The sequence below is a fragment of the Nymphalis io genome, chromosome 18 (assembly GCF_905147045.1).
Source record: "Nymphalis io chromosome 18, ilAglIoxx1.1, whole genome shotgun sequence".
Lineage (NCBI taxonomy): Eukaryota > Metazoa > Arthropoda > Insecta > Lepidoptera > Nymphalidae > Nymphalis > Nymphalis io.
In genome coordinates this window covers 4,996,242-5,013,468 of record NC_065905.1, presented here as the reverse complement: position 1 = coordinate 5,013,468, position 17,227 = coordinate 4,996,242, and the positions used below count along the sequence as shown (strand labels likewise).

The window sequence follows — 17,227 nt, the reverse complement described above, 5'->3', positions numbered from 1 at the left end:
ATATTTTTAATATAGGTACTAAATATTTATACAACCTGCTTATATCTTAAATAAATATGTTGTTTCGTGGTAAAACCATTTTAAATAATTGATTTTTATAAAATTTACTTATTGTAATGTAGACCTACCTATTTTTCTACTACATTGTCAGTGTACCTTTTGTCAACAAATTGTCAAATTCAATAAACATGAAAATCTATAGAGATTGTCAATATAGTGAAATAATACGTTCTATGTTCATGGGTATTTCCAACCTCAATGTCTGAATTAAAGTATTATGTTAAATTGAAGTAGTGGTATATACTAACAACAATGAATCATAATATCTAACGTTTTCCTTCCTCAGCCGCCTAGTATCCTAAATATACAAGACAAATGTAATGAATGCTTTACTAAACTCATTAAAGATATAATAAGTAATTTATTAATTTTACACTTTCTTACCTTAGTGTTTTGTTTTGTGTGTTTACAGACATCGAAATATGCCGGAGCACTTGGAATTGCAACATCTTGTAGATCTATCGGTCGGGAGTGGCGACGAATCAGTACCGAACTTATTGGAGAATAAGAGACCACTTATTAAACGATGTCCTTATCTCGGTTTGATACTTGCGACACTCTCATCACTATTTTTCTCACTATGCTCAGTTATTGTGAAGAGCTTGGTAAATATAGACCCCATGCAACTTGCAATGTTCCGGTTTATAGGGGTTCTACTGCCAACAATACCTATTGTTATATATACAGAACAACCGGTGTTCCCTCAAGGTAAACGTGTGCTGTTAATTTTGCGATCTATTGTAGGCACGGTGGGACTAATGTTAAGTTTTTATGCATTCAGGAATATGCCCCTCGCTGATGCATCTGTTATTGTATTTTCTGTGCCAGTTTTTGTGGCACTTTTTGCTAGAGTCTTTTTAAAAGAACCTTGTGGTATTTGGAACACAATATCAATAATATTAACACTGATAGGTGTTATCTTAATAACACATCCACCATTTATATTTGGCAGCTACCAAATAGAGACAAATCAAAATTATAATAGCTTGAGGGGTGCTATTGCTGCATTTGTTTCGACAATATTCGGCGCAAATGCCTATGTTTTACTCAGAGTTCTAAAAGGTTTGCACTTTTCTGTAATTATGACCAATTTCGGTGCTATTGCTATAATGCAGACATTGTTTTATTCTTTTATTTTCGGTGCTTTATGTATGCCGAATTGTGGAACTGAACGGTTCCTAGTTGTGTGCCTAGCCTTATTCAGTTATTTGGGACAGATTTTGTTAACAATGTCTTTACAAATGGAACAGGCAGGACCAGTTGCTATAGCTCGTTCTGCGGATATTGTTTTTGCTTTCTTATGGCAGGTTATGTTTTTTAACGAAATACCAAGCAAGTTTTCTATATTAGGAGCTGTATTAGTTCTGAGTTCAGTTATGTTGGTAGGTTTACGAAAATGGGCTTTAGCATTGCCTGCTGATTCACAATTGAGAAGTAAGTTAGGAATATTGGCACAGTAATTAACAATATTCTTTTATATGTAAATGCAGCATTTTTTAAACCTATATAATGTTCACTTTGTAAATTTTGGAAATTGAATGCTCTTGCATGTCCAAGGGAATCTTAAGGGTTCCCCTTTAAAGTATAATCATTTCTGTGGGACCAAGTATTTTCAAAATCACTTTATTTTATTTGTTATGCTTGGTCACACAGATATGGCCCTACCTTTCCTTTGGCCATGCATGCATGTTTCATTTGCTATTGAATTTAGTAAACCTGTAGAAACTACTTTTCAATATTGTTTTCAATTTTATCATTACAGTTTACCAGTCTTATATCTGATTCCATATACATTATTGAGAAATAATAAATATTGCTTGATAGATTATTTGGACATGTATACTTATATATTTACTTACATGCTCACATATAAAGCATGTGAAAATATTTTATTAATTCAGTAAATTAAATGTTTGACAATATAAATGTGTGATACTTCATCTATTGAAGTACAGCACCAAATAATTAAGACTGTTCAAAGTCTTGTGTTGTGTGTACTTGCCTCTATATCTCTTGTGTTGTGCTCCTTATAAGCTTTAAATATTAATTTGTTAAAGTAATTGCAAATCTATCTCATATGTAAGTTTATCACAGTGTTATTTATATACATATTACCTTTGTATTCTTCCTATTTAGATGGTAAATTCTAATCTTAAATGTATTATTAGTTGTAACATTTACAATATTGAGCTGTTTGTAAGATCACATAAGATCTGTATCAAATATTATTTTACATCCTGCAATTGCTTCTAGTCATTTGTTTTTATATAGGAGTTAGTCTCTAAGTGATAAATAATAGAAATACTTAAGTCACAGTTACGTAATAGAAGTTAAATTGACGTTAAAAGGTTTTATCATTGCTGCAAGCACTAGCTATCAGTGATAAGTTAAATGCATGAAATATTTCTTGCAAATGACACTCAGTAACCAAAGTAATCACTTTAAATAGTATTTAGTATTTGCTCAGAAAAAACTTAACTTTATCCCCTTGGAAACTAAATCCCGTCTAAGCTTTAAAACAGCTATGCTGTTAACAAAATCATTATTTATTTAAAAAAAATCTTAAACACATCTCTTCAAATAAAAGGCGATTTGAAACCAAACATCATCATATCGTAGGTTATTTGTACAAATAAAAAATAACCGATCACTTTCTTTCAATAAATATAATCCTATGAAATTAGTATAACACATTATGTCCTACATTTTTGCTGAATGTAGGTACTTGTGATACTATTAATAATTTAATTGTATTTGTTTAATTGCAACACCATATCATTCTAGTCATTAATTATAATAATAATTATTATTATTGTATGAAACTGTTTTTCTTATATATTAACAATTATTGTGATAAACCTTTAGCCAGGAAAATACTATGTATCCATGCTTATTTGAATAAAAGTAAAGTTGAATTTGTTCTAGTTTTTTTTTAATTTATAAGTTTTGCTGTGACCAATGCAATGTTCATATATGCATATTTCGATTAGTATTTTTAATAGAGTTTACTTATAATATTAAATGAGTAATTAATGTATATTGTTATTTCATGTATCTCGGAAATGGCTCTAATGATTTGATTCAAATTTTGTATTTAGATAATTTTGCTTTTTATCTATATAGATGTCTTTCCTGAAAATACAAAAATTACAAAAAAAACCGACCGTTACCACAGACATCATTCAAATTTATTAATATGTCATCAACCTCCTTCATTTCAAGTAGGTACCTATTTGTGCCTGGGTCGAAATGTCTGTGAGAGGTAAGGAGATCCCATTTAATGAATTTTAATTTCGTGTACCCTCGGTGTAGACTAGATGGACACAATGGGTAGCCATTCGGAGGCAGGTACCACGTTTTTGGTCAATTAATTTCTAGTTTCCCGGATATTGGTGAATAAGAGTTAGCAATACGATAATATACATAATAGGAGCTAGTTTTTTTTTTTTTTTATAGAATAGGAAGGCGGACGAGCATATGGGCCACCTGATGGTAAGTGGTCACCAACGCTCTTAGACATTAGCATTGTAAGAAATGTCAACCATCGCTTACATATCCAATGCGCCACCAACCTTGGGAACTAAGATTTTATGTCCCTTGTGCCTGTAATTACACTGGCTCACTCACCCTTCAAACCGGAACACAACAATATCAAGTATTGCTGTTTTGCGGTAGAATATCTGATGAGTGGGTGGTACCTACCCAGACGAGCTTGCACAAAGCCCTACCACCAGTAATTGTGCTTAGCCAAAGCTCACATAAGAGCTATATTTTCATCTTTCGTTCTCCTTGAATCGATATGAAATTACATTTTTTCATGTAAGTCTGGAGCCTGTTTTGTAATAAAGACTGATTTACAATCGTATTCGCTGAAAGATACTTATATATATATAAAGTCGATGTCACAATTTCACGTTGTAACTATGTAAATCCTTATTTACGGGCGGATACAACATTATGGATTCGTTTCAAATGTTTCATTATTGCCGGAACCGACTGTGGAAATATTTACGAAACATTATTAAAAAATATATAAATTATATAATTATTAAATAAAATATGTTCACACTATATTAAGTATACTAATTATCTAGTCATCAGCGCAAGACCTGGCCTTTGCCCGACCTGGGGTTTATGAATGCTACTTGACCAACGAGATACAACACACAAAAAATACGATAACTATGGTTCTTTTATAACGGATGCTTGTACTTATAGTATCCACATAAATATACACAGTACCTGGTGGTGGGACTTATCATAAACTTATTATAAAGATATAAAAAATAATACTTATTATAAACTCGAATGGAGTTATCCACGGCTCATAAATTATTCTTACACCAACAGCATCAATTAAATCATAATGACTACTTGAAAAAATAAAACTAATTATCCAATAGCCAGTCTTTCAATAAAAATGTGGTATGTAGATAGCTTACAAAATTCGACCTTTGCCTCAAAAATGTATCACTTTCGTTTGCTATCACTTAAAAGTTACATTATTTTTCAGTGTATATGTATTATCTATGCGTCTTAGTCTGACGCTGTCAGTTGTCATTGCCAGTCACGCATCATTGATTACAATTTGCACTCGATGTATTGGGGCTAAACTTAAACATTTTGATTCATTTATATTTTTATAATAACGTTATTTGCTAAACAAACTAGGTCTAAAAACTTTGCTTTATTAACAACGCGTTCATTCTATCACAACAGCATGGCGGATCGACTAACACAATTACAAGATACTATTAATCAGGTAAACATAAAACTATGATTACAAATAAATCCATAAAAAATATTACGGTCATAACAAAAAGATTAATAAATTTTAATTAAATAATAAAAGAAGATAAACAAATCGCAAAATAGAAATGAATACATTATCTAAAGTAACAAAATATTTTTCAGCAAGCTGAGCATTTTTGCAACAGTATCGGGATACTACAACAATTTTCTACGCCGAGCAAGTTTCCTGGGTTCGATCGTAGTGGCTCTCAAACTCCGCAACAACAACAGAACCAAGAAGATTATGCTATGTTATTTGCAACATTAATTTCCCGCTGTGCAAAGGACATTGATACACTTATTGAATCCTTGCCCAGTGAAGAAAGTTCTACAGAACTTCAAGTACAAAGCTTAAGGCGCTTAGAAGCTGAAAATAAGGAGGCTGCTGAGCAGTTAGAAGAAGTGAGTTGCTTTCAAAGATTATACATGTGCATAATATAAAAAGCTTTTAATATTTTTAAACCTCTAATTGGCTTTGAAAACACAGTAATTGGGCATCTATCTATCCTTAATTTTAATTTATAGGTTGTGCGCCAAGGTGAGATTCTGCTTGAAAAGATACAAGGTGCTCTAAGTGATATTGCACAGTCTCAACTCGACATGCAGAACCCAGTACTCATCCTTAATAAAGATATCAAACCACAGTTATAGGATTTGAGGAGGCCCGGCGGTTACCATCGTCGGTGATACTTTTGGTATAGGCTAAAACTATGTGTAAACCGAATGAGTATGTAAAATTAAACCCAAAATAGTTAAAAAGTATTAATAATTCAATTTGCTCAATCAGAAACTTCACTAAATTATTAAAAAATTAGGCAACATTTACTAGTAATTATTTCACACATTGTATAATATTTATTTATAATTTGAATGAAATTTTTAAATTATAAAATTTATATTAAAAAAAAAGAAGTATTTTCAGAAAGAAAAATGTTATACTTTGATTCTGGTTCAGTGTTGCCATTTTTCTACATAAAATATTTATTTTTACTTATTTATTGGAAGAGATAAATGGATAATGGTGTTATGTCTCATTTTTAAAGTTTTTGAATTTGGTACATTAATGAACATTTTAAGACCATACACAGTAAAGGTATCATAATGTAAAAGAATGATTTAAAATAAAGAGTTATAAACATAATGGATAATTCGCCTTTGTACCGTAACCGTAACCGTAACAGCCTGTGAATGTCCCACTGCTGGGCTAAAGGCCTCCTCTCCTCTTTTTTTTTTTGAGGAGAAGGTTTGGATTTCGCCTTTGTACACAAATTAATAATTAACTGAAAGGCATAAAACTGCCAATTCCTTAAAATTTTATGCCATGACACTTTCCACCGATTCCACTTACATCTTCGTTTACTTACTAATAAACAATATGTAGTGTCTGTATAGTTACTCAATGTTTTGTATACTTTCTGTTTTTTTTTTAACATTGTACTCATACAATTTTTATTAGTAAGGTTATTTAAAAGTAAATTTTTTTACTACTTCTTTGCTTAGTTATAAATTTCATGTACTTTCATGATATTAAAGCTTTAAGTTAAAAGCTTAGACTCGGCCAAGGCAAATCCTCCTTTCCTGTTAAAGAGAAGGTTTATATTCCTCCTAAAGAGGAATTCTATTAAAGAGAAGGGATTTATATAAATGTGACAAAAAATTGTCTGTCATAGTATGTTAGCGTCGTCATAAGGTTTTCATAGAGCATGACTTAAGTAGTCATTTAAAGTTGCAATATTCAGTTATATTGCAGATGTTTAATGCATAGGGCCATCTCTGGCCTTTATTAGCATTTAAATATAAGATTAGAACACTATTAAACAGCTTGTCATATTTATTAATGAAAATATTCATAACATTAAAGAAATTATTGATTTTGAGTAAAATATAAATAATAAACAGCAAAATTTTAAAACATTTACTATTACTCATTGCTATTGAAAATGTTCAAACCAGCACAATTAAAACTGATAGAATAGGTAAATTGTTATATTTTTAATAAGAAAAGAATTTTTTTGTGTTTTTTTTTTTAAATAACTGATTAAAAAAGCGTTCTGTGTGAATCTGTTAAATAATACTGTCTTTAAAACTTGTCATAAAATATTGTAAATAAACATGATTGTAATATGGTTCAGTATTAAAAGTTTTTTTTTTAATTTTAATTGCTTAATTTTCCTACATATATTGAGTTGTCACACATATCCTGCGAGGCGAAGTTTTTTTTTATTTGTAAGGCGAGCTGACATGATGCACCTGATGTCCGACTGCCCTCAATGGAATTAATATGCCCTTAATAGAAAATTAACCATTCCATACATAGCCAATGCCCCTTTAATCCTGAGAACTAAGAAGTTATATTCCTTGTGCTTGTAGTTATACTACAGGTTACAGTTACAGTTATACACTCACTCTTCAAAATAAACTTACTTTAACTTATAAACAAACAAATATACAATGATATTGTTTGGCGATAGAATAAGATAGTGGTGGGTGGTACCTAGGCTTACTCAGGCGGGCTTGCACAAACCTTACCACCAAGTAATATACGTACAGTTCATATATATATATATATAGTTTACGTTTCTTGAAATGTTCGTTATTTTAAACAAATACATCGTTTCTTTATCATAAAACTGCGAAATTTTTGTTTTAGTTTCACATAAACAATCGCGAATTATTGCCCTAAATTTGATTATATACATATAATCAAAGGCCTTAAATTAGGTATGTGTAGGATTGTGTCAAGATAGTTCAAAAAATTATAAGCTTTCATAGTAAATTTGTATACAAATGACAAAAATATGTGTTCGCTAAGTTGTTATTTTTTTGCACGTAGCTACGTTAATGCAACAAATGCGATCGCATTGGGCCCTTTGATATGCGGCCAACGAGACAAACGCTTCTTTTATTTTAAAACGTTTTTCGAAGTTTATCGCTTTCGAGGCTCGGAAGTCTAACGTTCATTTTTATAAAAGACAAAAGTCGCCCTACCCGTTCCAGTTACACTGGAGCCCGAAAAAGCTAGTTACTCTACTACTTATTACGTTTATTCTTCTGACAAGTTTGTCAGAAGAATAAACGTAACTTCTGTCCAGCAGTGCTTTTTTGCTTCTTTTTGTGCTCAACCAGCACAATAAAATGAAAATTGCCGAAAAGTGCGCACGGATTTAATATACTATATACAAATTGTAATTCAATATACTGCAAAGTCATGACCGTGATGTTGGCAAAGATGCCCAAGCGAAATTCCACGTTTAATTCCGATTCTCTGATTGAGAAATGAACGAGCGTGGCATAAGTGATTAGTTAGGGCTATTAATTATTATATCTTGAAATTTTCTTTATACATTACTCATTTAACTGCGAACTATCAAATGAATTAATAATTTAATTACGGTGTACAATAAGGTTTCATTATTCGTGATTTTTTCAAGAACCAAGACGCCAATGTATGGTGTTGCAAGTTCGATTTTATCTAAATAAAATGTTAAAATGAATTTGTTAGAAATTCGTCTTAGCGTCATCATTTATTATTTAAATATGACTTTTTCCAGAGCCTGACACAAAAACATCCATAAGTAAAGTTGGCAAGCTTAAGCATTCATTAATAAAAAGCATACTGGTTTTCGACTAAGCCCGTTAAACCCAGATATGATAATTAAAAATATAGAAAAACATCAGACAGTTGGATCATAGCTTTAAATAAAATATCATAGAAAATAAGATACTCTAATTCAAGCAAAATTAAAGTAACAGCCTAATTGTCCCACAGGCTTAAAACCTTCTCTCTTTGAGAATGCTAGAAGCTTATTCCGCCACGCTGCTCTAATGCGCTTTGGATACACAGTACTCCCACTGTCATTTTCATACATACCGAATTATAAATGAAGTATTTCAGTAATAGTCAATTTTTTTAATAGACCTAAATGAGCTCAGATAAACATAAACAGCCTTAAGTTTATCGATCATAAATATCCTTTCTTATTTAAAAAATATATTTTCTTTTAATTTAAAATGCGACCCACCTGCATCGTGTACAATTCCGGGTCATCCGGAAAACCGGCTACTTTGACATTAGCGTCGCATCATACATTGCCTTCTCGAGTTCTAAAACTTAGTTCAGACCTTAAATTAATGAACGTAAAGGTTGTAATAGTGCAGAACATCGTACATTCACGCGTCCCCTTACAAATATAGTAACGGTCCGCGCGTTACGTATCTGCTAAGCTCTTTTGGAAGATAAAGATAGCAATACGTCCATTTTTTATTTGTATGGCATCGAAATTAATATAAATGTTTATTTTATGTTATTTTTATGGATATTTTGTAATTTTATTAGTCTATAATTCTAAGACAATTGCTTTATTATTATAAATCTGCAAAAAAATAAGTTAAGTAAGGATTTGGCGTTGTTCATTACATATTAAACAATGTATACTGTATACAGACTATTTGTTTTCGTTTATATATTTACGTATCGCGTATTCCGCGCTATACGTCTGTGAAACACACCCAGCCTCTCGCCGGCTCGCCTCGCCTTCCACCTGTAGTTGATAACCAACCTCTTTGGCGTGAACACGCTGATGCCATCGCGAGTTTTTAACTACAGTTTTGACTCGATTTTTTTTAAGCATTCCATTTTTAAATTGACTATGCTATGTTAAATCTGTACTTATTCGCTAAGCCAATTTTCTTTTTGTTTGTTTGTTTTTTTAAGTGTTATTGGATTTAGTGCAGTGACTATTTTTTTTCAATGTTGTTTACACGACATTGTTTATTTAATTTACAAATCTGAAGGAGTGAATGTGAAAACTCGAAAACGTCCGGAAGGACGGGCCGACTCTCCCTTCGCATTTCCGCAACAGGTATGTTATTGACCAGTTTAGAAATCGTAATAAGTAGGTTTAAATTTCTGAGATGAAATTTTGATAAAATACAGATTAATAATTCGACAGTTATTTCAAAATTTGTAAACTGCGAATGTATAGAAATTAAACTTTTCGTTGATTCATTTATTATTTAAATTTGACTTTTTCTTATTTAAGATTAAAAAATAGCTTACTTAATTATGAATTAATTTATGCAAATTAAATTCATTATTTGCATGTACACGAGCAAGTAAAAGTAAGAAGACATAATTAGCGCATAATCATGCTAGAATAAATGAAATTGCTTTAATTTTTTTCTATTTATAGAAATTTTGGTAAAAAGTGAATTGTTACAAAAATATTAAATTACTTTTAATTAAAATAAGTTCTAGTATTTTATAGATCATAAATAGGACTTTAAAATATCTTTAGAAAAACACTAATTTATATAAATATACTCTGTTAATTTACAAATATGTATAAGTTTATTATTTATCTAGTATTCAATTTTCAATTTGTTAAATTATTCTACACCACTTACTAAAATCAATCAAAGATATAAAAAGATATATGTAATGCAAAATTAAAAAAAACATAATTTTTTAAAATATCTTTATTTTAAGTTAATTAAAAATATATCATGTATCATAATATCCTACGAATATTATTTAGAAGTAAAGACTAATAAATTGTTTTAGTTTTAACTAAATTTTATCAACCGCAATAATTCGACTGATATGGAATTTATAAATTAGGATAAGGTTATATTATAATTTCATAACGGACATAGGCATGCATATATACAGCTTTACCTATAAATGCTGTTTAGGCTGTGATTAGTTAAGCAATTCTTGCGAATGTCAAATAAATATGTGACAGAGAAATCACTGTTTAACTAAACCGCTAAGCAACGTTTATAAGTCTAGTTATCTACTGTAGAATTAAATATTTTTCACTCCTCATCATTAAACGATTCAAAATTTGAAACCGAATAATCTCATATCATATGTGTCATCTATTTTATACGTGACATTGGCAGAATATTTTGCGCTCGAATAGCGTAGATACATGCCAGAAAAGAGAAAAAAAAAAGTTTATAAGGCAAATCGTTTTTAGTGTTAATCGTCGTTTAGGGGCTTGTATGTTAGTTATTAATTACTTTTTTTTTTGCTAAAAATATTGTGTGGTCAGAATGCGTAATTTGTGATTTCTAAGTGAAATAATTTCTTTTTGTAGTAGAATATTCATATTTAAACTAGAAATTCATGAGAATATGTAAGAATAAAACTTTCTTATTTATTTAAATATACAAAACAATCAACTCTGGATGTAATGAAATGCAGGCATTCGTTGATTTCCAATTTTTTTACCTTAATTGGTCTATATTATCAATTAATTAATTATCTTTATTTAACTATACATATATATTATTTCGAATATTATAAAAATTATTGATAGTGAAGATGATTAGCAATGAAACAGCGCAAGTATATACAGACTTAAAGCTTTTAAAACCTAAAACATAGTCAATTGCCTATTCAAAATAGTTAATCAAACAATTGAAATTAATATTCATCACGTTTTGATTACTGTATTACAATGGACCACAGATTCATAAATACAACAGACGATTTCTCAAATCGTTAATTTTTGAATATCGTGAATTTTTGAATAAAATTATACTTACAAATGATTTGACATAGTATTACTCGTACATAGCATTAAATTAAGTGAGAGTCCCTATCTGAATGTGCTTAATGTGTGTTAGGGATTGGTTTATAATTCATTCTAACGAATAATAGGAATACGACAATAATACCAGCAGAAATTTGATATCCTAACTGCCCAAATACCTGAAACTTTCTATTAACGTGTGGCCTAACTGAGGTTCCGAGATGGCCCAGTGGTAAGAGCGCGTGAATCTTAACCGTTGATCGTGAGTTCAAACCCGGGCAAGTACCACTGAATTTTCATGTGCTTAATTTGTGATTATTGTGATGAAAAACATCGTGAGAAAACCTGCATGTGTCTTATTTCACTAAAATTGTTCCACATGTGTATTGCACCAACCCGCATTGGAGCAGCGTGGTGGAATAAGCTCCAAAACCTTTTCCTCAAAAAGGGAAAGGAAGCCTTAGGCCAGCAGTGGGACATTCACAGGCTGTTACTGTGTATTCATCAACCCGCAAATCTACTGAAGAGGAGTTCTCAGCAACGAGATATTTACGAATTGCTTCTAAACATTTTTATTTACATTATGTTTGATTTGAATTATTGCTTACTGTTAACTACTAAATAAATAATAAAATGTTATATTATGACAATGACCAGAGTTGCTACTATAATGTAGTTATAATACAACGTTATTGTTGAAAAGAATTCCATTATATTTTAAGTACGTACGTACGTGTTTTATCACTACCTCATAAAACTTCACGTTTTATTAATAATTTGTGCAATGTTTTTTAGTAAAATAAATATATAGGCCTTCTTATCAATGTTATCATATTGAAATATTGATTCAATGATATATCGACTGGATGTAATTTACACTTCGTAATTAGTTTGTAACGGAAATAGTACTTTAATCTGGCATTCGGCCAAGGGTACCAACCCCCTCACTTACGTTGGAGAATGAATAAATACATTTACCAACGTTATAAAATTATCTTTGTGGAGGCCTGTCTGGACATTAATAATAGTATTTTGATTTACCTTAGTTTGTGGCTTAGGTTGTTTAGTTAGAGGTAAAGCTTATAATAAAAAGTAATTTTATATTTATAGTGCAAAGGGTATTTCGTGTAATAAAATGCAAATGAAAAAATAATAATATATCTTTATGGAGTTAAATTTGGAGAAAAAGTAACTGAGGGTTGGCCTGCCTCCAAATTTCCAATTATAATTTTTTTGTTTTTTATATTATACCTTTAATTTATTCCATAGTAAATAAGTAAAATACATTTAATAAAATTTAAGATTTCATTTTTATATTAGGGTTGGGTTATTGTATAGGGTAGGCTATGATTTTTATATTTGTATATAAGGGTATAAGCATAATGCGCAATATACGCGTCGATCGCGCTGCAATTACTGCCAACATCGGGTATTTTACATATTCAATTTCAACAGACTATTGTTCTTATTTTTTTTTAATTGGCCGATTATGAAGGAATTTTATACATACCAATTTTACACATAACATGAGTAGTGGTTGTGCTTAGAGTGCGTCCAAATTTTTCGTGCTGCGACGCTCGTGTTCTGTACGCGAGCGGAGCATTTGTGGCGCGTTCATTTTTGTGACTTTGTTAATTATCACATTCAGTTTGTATACCTTGACACATTTCCTATTTATTATTTAAGAATAAAAGCCTTTTATTTCTAAATCGAGAAATTAATATCTTGTATAATAAATTAAATGTTTAATACATAACATTAAAAGCTTAAATACACATAATCGTTTTACGTTTTGAAAAATATTTTTAATATTTTTAAACTTAGGTGACTTAATGCTACGTATTTTAAACGTTTTTCGAATGTCAAACCAATGAAAAAATAAATAGTGTATAAGTATCATTCGCTAAAACAACGTCTATAAACAACGTTTATTAGTAAGGCTGATATTTTTAATGATCCAAAGTTGCGTATCCATAAAAGGATAATAACATCACGTGTTGTTTATATAAATTTCTTTTATTTTTCCATCAAGAATTGCTAACATGGTGTTTAATTATTGATGTTTTTATAAGGATTGCAAACAGTTGCAAATATAGAAATTATTAACTGTATCAATGAAAACGCATCATAAATTTGAAATAAGTGATTTTGTCAGTAGTATATAATGTTTTACAACTAATTACCTTCCACTGGTATTCTAAGAAAAAAAAAAATTAAATTCTCATTTGCTTTCCTTTGAATAAGATTTGACGTCTAGATATACCTACCTACCTAACTTAACAACTAACGTATCCGTCTTTAGTACTTAATTATTTGATATTCGAATTGAGATTTCTAGTTCATTAAATATAAATAATTAATATAATATGCAATTGAATTGATTTCATTTACATTTAATTTTTACTTTATGGAACACTAAAATAGTAATGTATCTTTTTATGTATATAAATAAGTTGTATAAAGTTACTGCAATAAAGGCTCTTTTTTATTAGTATGTAATTTGGAGGGCCGACAAGCGATGGCATGGCATTTAACCATGATTAAAAGGGTACCGCTAATTTTTAATAGGTAGTCTGATACTCGGCCAGAAATCTTTCATACCCCATGTTTGCGTGAGATAAACAAATGCATAACATCACCATCCTTTTGTAATAAATATTGAAAATTTTACATTTTTGGTATTCACGGGTAATATTATATTTAACTGACTCGACTGGCTTAATACCACTCAAAGCACATATTCGTTTTCTTATTTCTACAACACTTACATTTTTTTATTCACTTCAAATATATGTTTAGGTTAATTGAAACTAGCTTTTTCCCTCGACTCTATCTGCATCATTTATTTCTGTTTTTTTTTCATAGTTTCTATATACATATAACCTTCTCCAGGTTCTAGCCTGCTTTGACGTCAAATTTAATTACGTTCGGATCATTGGTGTACTCGTAACGAGATAACAATCAGACAGACAAGAGTTAGTTCCGCATTTATACCTAATTTGTTTTAAAATAAAATACAGTAAAACTTTCTATATTGGCTTGTAGTAATTCAATGTAGCAACATCACGAACAAACATTGATATTCATTGGTTCTTGCTTACTTAACCTTTACAAGAAACTATTTCGACATCTGGATTCCGAAGAAACCATTATATTCAAAACTGTATTGTGACTGAACGAAGAACGAATGAAAATTACATATTTTTTTGTTCAATTAAACATTTATTACTATTTTTAATAAAAATAGTAAATAAGTTGCAATATATTTTTTTGTAAGTATATAAAAGAATAAGTTATATGTATATATTGCAATGCACTCGTTATTTGTAATTTACAGGCTTAAGGGTCAAAACATCTAAGTTTAGAAAGTTAAATAAGTATTTTGTTCGTGATTGTTAATTCTTAAACGAATTATAATACGTGAGTTCTCTCATTATCTACGTAATGAGTAATGACATTTAGAAAAATATGTGAATGTTTCGAACTTGTCAATACAATTGCAAAAAGTCTTAAACAATAAAAAAAATCGTCAATATGGGTTTAGATTTTGGAAATAACTGAATAGATTAATTAATTTTACAAAAAAAAATATATATTTATACTTGAAGGTAAATATGGTGCGCCGTTTGTTCATTTGTCATGCCCTATTAGCCTGCTTATTAGAAATAAAAAAAATACTTATACACGAAATGATTTTATAAGATTTGTCAGTTTACTTATTCCAACCCGAATCTTTTTACATATATTACAATAAATAAAAGTGACATGTATAAAAATGTATTTATATATAATATCTTAACATTATTAACGATTTTATAATGCCTTCAAATAATTCTTTATGATATACAAATCAATCAGGTAAAAAACCGTTCGCCACGAGAAAGTGTTGACCCAACCAAACCGGCTTTGTGCCTCATGCCACCTGATCTTCGTACATAACATAACAGAACATATGTTCATATTCATTCAATGTTTATATTCAATTATTAATAAGTATGAGTAGATAATTTAGTTGCATGACAAATACTGAACGGTGTTGGTCACTTTCCATGAGGTGAGAATACCTACTACCCGTTTGCCCTCTTACATAACAATACCTCCCATCACGCTAAGGAATCATAGATTTTTTTATGGCTAATAATTTTGAATTTGGCAAATGGGAGATAAGTTATGCATGGCTCTTTCTTTTTAGTTTATTATTTTGCGGTTTTTCTACTCAAGAAAAAAGTCGCACAGTTTCTGGCGCCACCATTTTTACAAGAGAGTTGTGCCACCAAGTATAACTTTCTGGCTTGGTAAACCTGTGATACAGAATTTAATAATAATTCCACGCGGTGGAAAAGCTAGTAATAAATAATTCAATTACAGAGGAATATGAGTTTGTTACAAAACAGTATCCTCCGTGTGCATCCGAAACGTTACTAAATTTACCAACTAAAAACATTCAATTCTTAACAATCAATTATAGCCTTTATCGACCCGCGATTACGATCACGACCATTGACCATCGACGATCAAATAAAATATAATTATGATATTGGATACGTTTAAATAGTAGTTTTGCTATAGCCAAATAACGAATGTATTCAAACGTTTTCTGTTTTGACGATTTAACTAAAATAACCCGGTTTCTGAGTGGCTTGAAACGATATTTTTTGTTGATAAAACTTAGGCTTATTTTTTTTTTAAATTAAACTTTCATTATTACTTTTTTTTCATTATAATAGTTAAAAAAGAAATAATAGATGAACGGGAATGATATGTGAAAGTTAAGGGTTCAATCCTAACTCCTTGATCTGTTGTTGTATATATATATTCCAAAGAAATATAAAAAAAATATTTATTATTCGTAATGATCAAAATATTAAATTGAATAAATTGTACAGCAGGAACTTCTTTTTTAAATATTTATGCAGTCGAGTCTTGATATTATTGAATTATTCATAACTGTATTGCAAGAAAAAAAAAACAATACATTTATTATAACTTAGAACATGAACCCGGAGCCACAAATTAATTAATATTATATGTGTTATATATTATATTGCTTATTTTATATATTCTAAGTAATATAGTTATGAACAATCGACATCAAATAAATAATTAAAAAAAGAGCTTATTGTTATCTTCTTTGACTCATTTTATAGTTTTTTTTATTCGTGATATATTATGTAGGTTATAAATAAAAACACTTATTCGATTTATAATTTTAAAGATGATTTTTGTAATTTTGTAATAACGAGTTTTGATAAACGATTACCATATTCTAAAGGCCGTTATGTTTTGAGCCCACGAATTAACTTGTTCTGTTCTTGTTTATATCATTGCCATTATAGAATATTTTGAATATAAAAAAAAATTTAAGCCGTTAAATCAACCGTTTTATAATTTAATTCTATTTAAGTGAAAAATCAATGAAATGGTTAGCTGGTTTGATTTAATTTACTTATAAATTCTTAAATTTTGAATTTGTCTAATTTTAAATGCGAAAATAAAGATTGTTAACTTTGATATTGACGTTATTATTTATTATGTTATGATGTTTAATCTATAGGAGTATCCTTCTACTTTAATATTTGATTGAGTTGCTCAGAAACGTGAGCGTAGGTCAACAGGTTGCGACAAAAAAATCAGAACTCGACATTGAAATCGATCGTGAAATGTAAATATCGATGTTTGTTTTCATGCAAAATTGATTTTATTTTCTTCTTCATTCTAACGATATGGGTACTATTCAAAGACAGCGAATATGTTGACAATATATAAGAAGAATAAACCCTGAGATGAAATCTTATGACGTTTGACAATCGTGAGACTATTGGTCATAAGAGTCAATT

The 17,227-nt window shown here is 29.7% G+C and overlaps 3 protein-coding genes across 3 annotated transcripts in view; all 3 read left to right on the top strand.

The window, feature by feature from the left end:
• Positions 1 to 187: 187 nt before the first annotated feature.
• On the top strand, positions 188 to 2,955 carry LOC126775558 (solute carrier family 35 member G1). The gene is made up of 2 exons (XM_050497587.1): positions 188 to 377; positions 473 to 2,955. The coding sequence occupies exon 2, from the start codon at positions 483 to 485 to the stop codon at positions 1,518 to 1,520; it is 1,038 nt and encodes a 345-aa protein (XP_050353544.1). The 5' UTR covers positions 188 to 377; positions 473 to 482; the 3' UTR covers positions 1,521 to 2,955.
• A 1,659-nt stretch (positions 2,956 to 4,614) lies between these two features.
• Positions 4,615 to 5,672, top strand: LOC126775606 (mediator of RNA polymerase II transcription subunit 21). Its single transcript, XM_050497652.1, has 3 exons — positions 4,615 to 4,822; positions 4,975 to 5,253; positions 5,377 to 5,672. The coding sequence occupies exons 1-3, from the start codon at positions 4,781 to 4,783 to the stop codon at positions 5,500 to 5,502; spliced, it is 447 nt and encodes a 148-aa protein (XP_050353609.1). The 5' UTR covers positions 4,615 to 4,780; the 3' UTR covers positions 5,503 to 5,672.
• A 3,759-nt stretch (positions 5,673 to 9,431) lies between these two features.
• The window catches only part of LOC126775541 (uncharacterized), an 84,966-nt gene continuing 77,170 nt past the window's right edge, over positions 9,432 to 17,227 (top strand). The window contains exon 1 of the mRNA XM_050497558.1: positions 9,432 to 9,713. The gene's annotated coding sequence lies outside the window, so the exon portion shown is untranslated. The remainder of the gene's footprint in view (positions 9,714 to 17,227) is intronic.

Bases quoted from the DNA above. Each gene is read 5' to 3' on its own strand.
- LOC126775558 (XM_050497587.1), top strand. From the start codon at position 483: ATGCCGGAGCACTTGGAATTGCAACATCTTGTAGATCTATCGGTCGGG.
- LOC126775606 (XM_050497652.1), top strand. From the start codon at position 4,781: ATGGCGGATCGACTAACACAATTACAAGATACTATTAATCAG. The intron at 4,823-4,974 runs GTAAACATAAAA...AATATTTTTCAG, and splicing joins TACAAGATACTATTAATCAG to CAAGCTGAGCATTTTTGCAA. The intron at 5,254-5,376 runs GTGAGTTGCTTT...TTTAATTTATAG, and splicing joins CTGCTGAGCAGTTAGAAGAA to GTTGTGCGCCAAGGTGAGAT.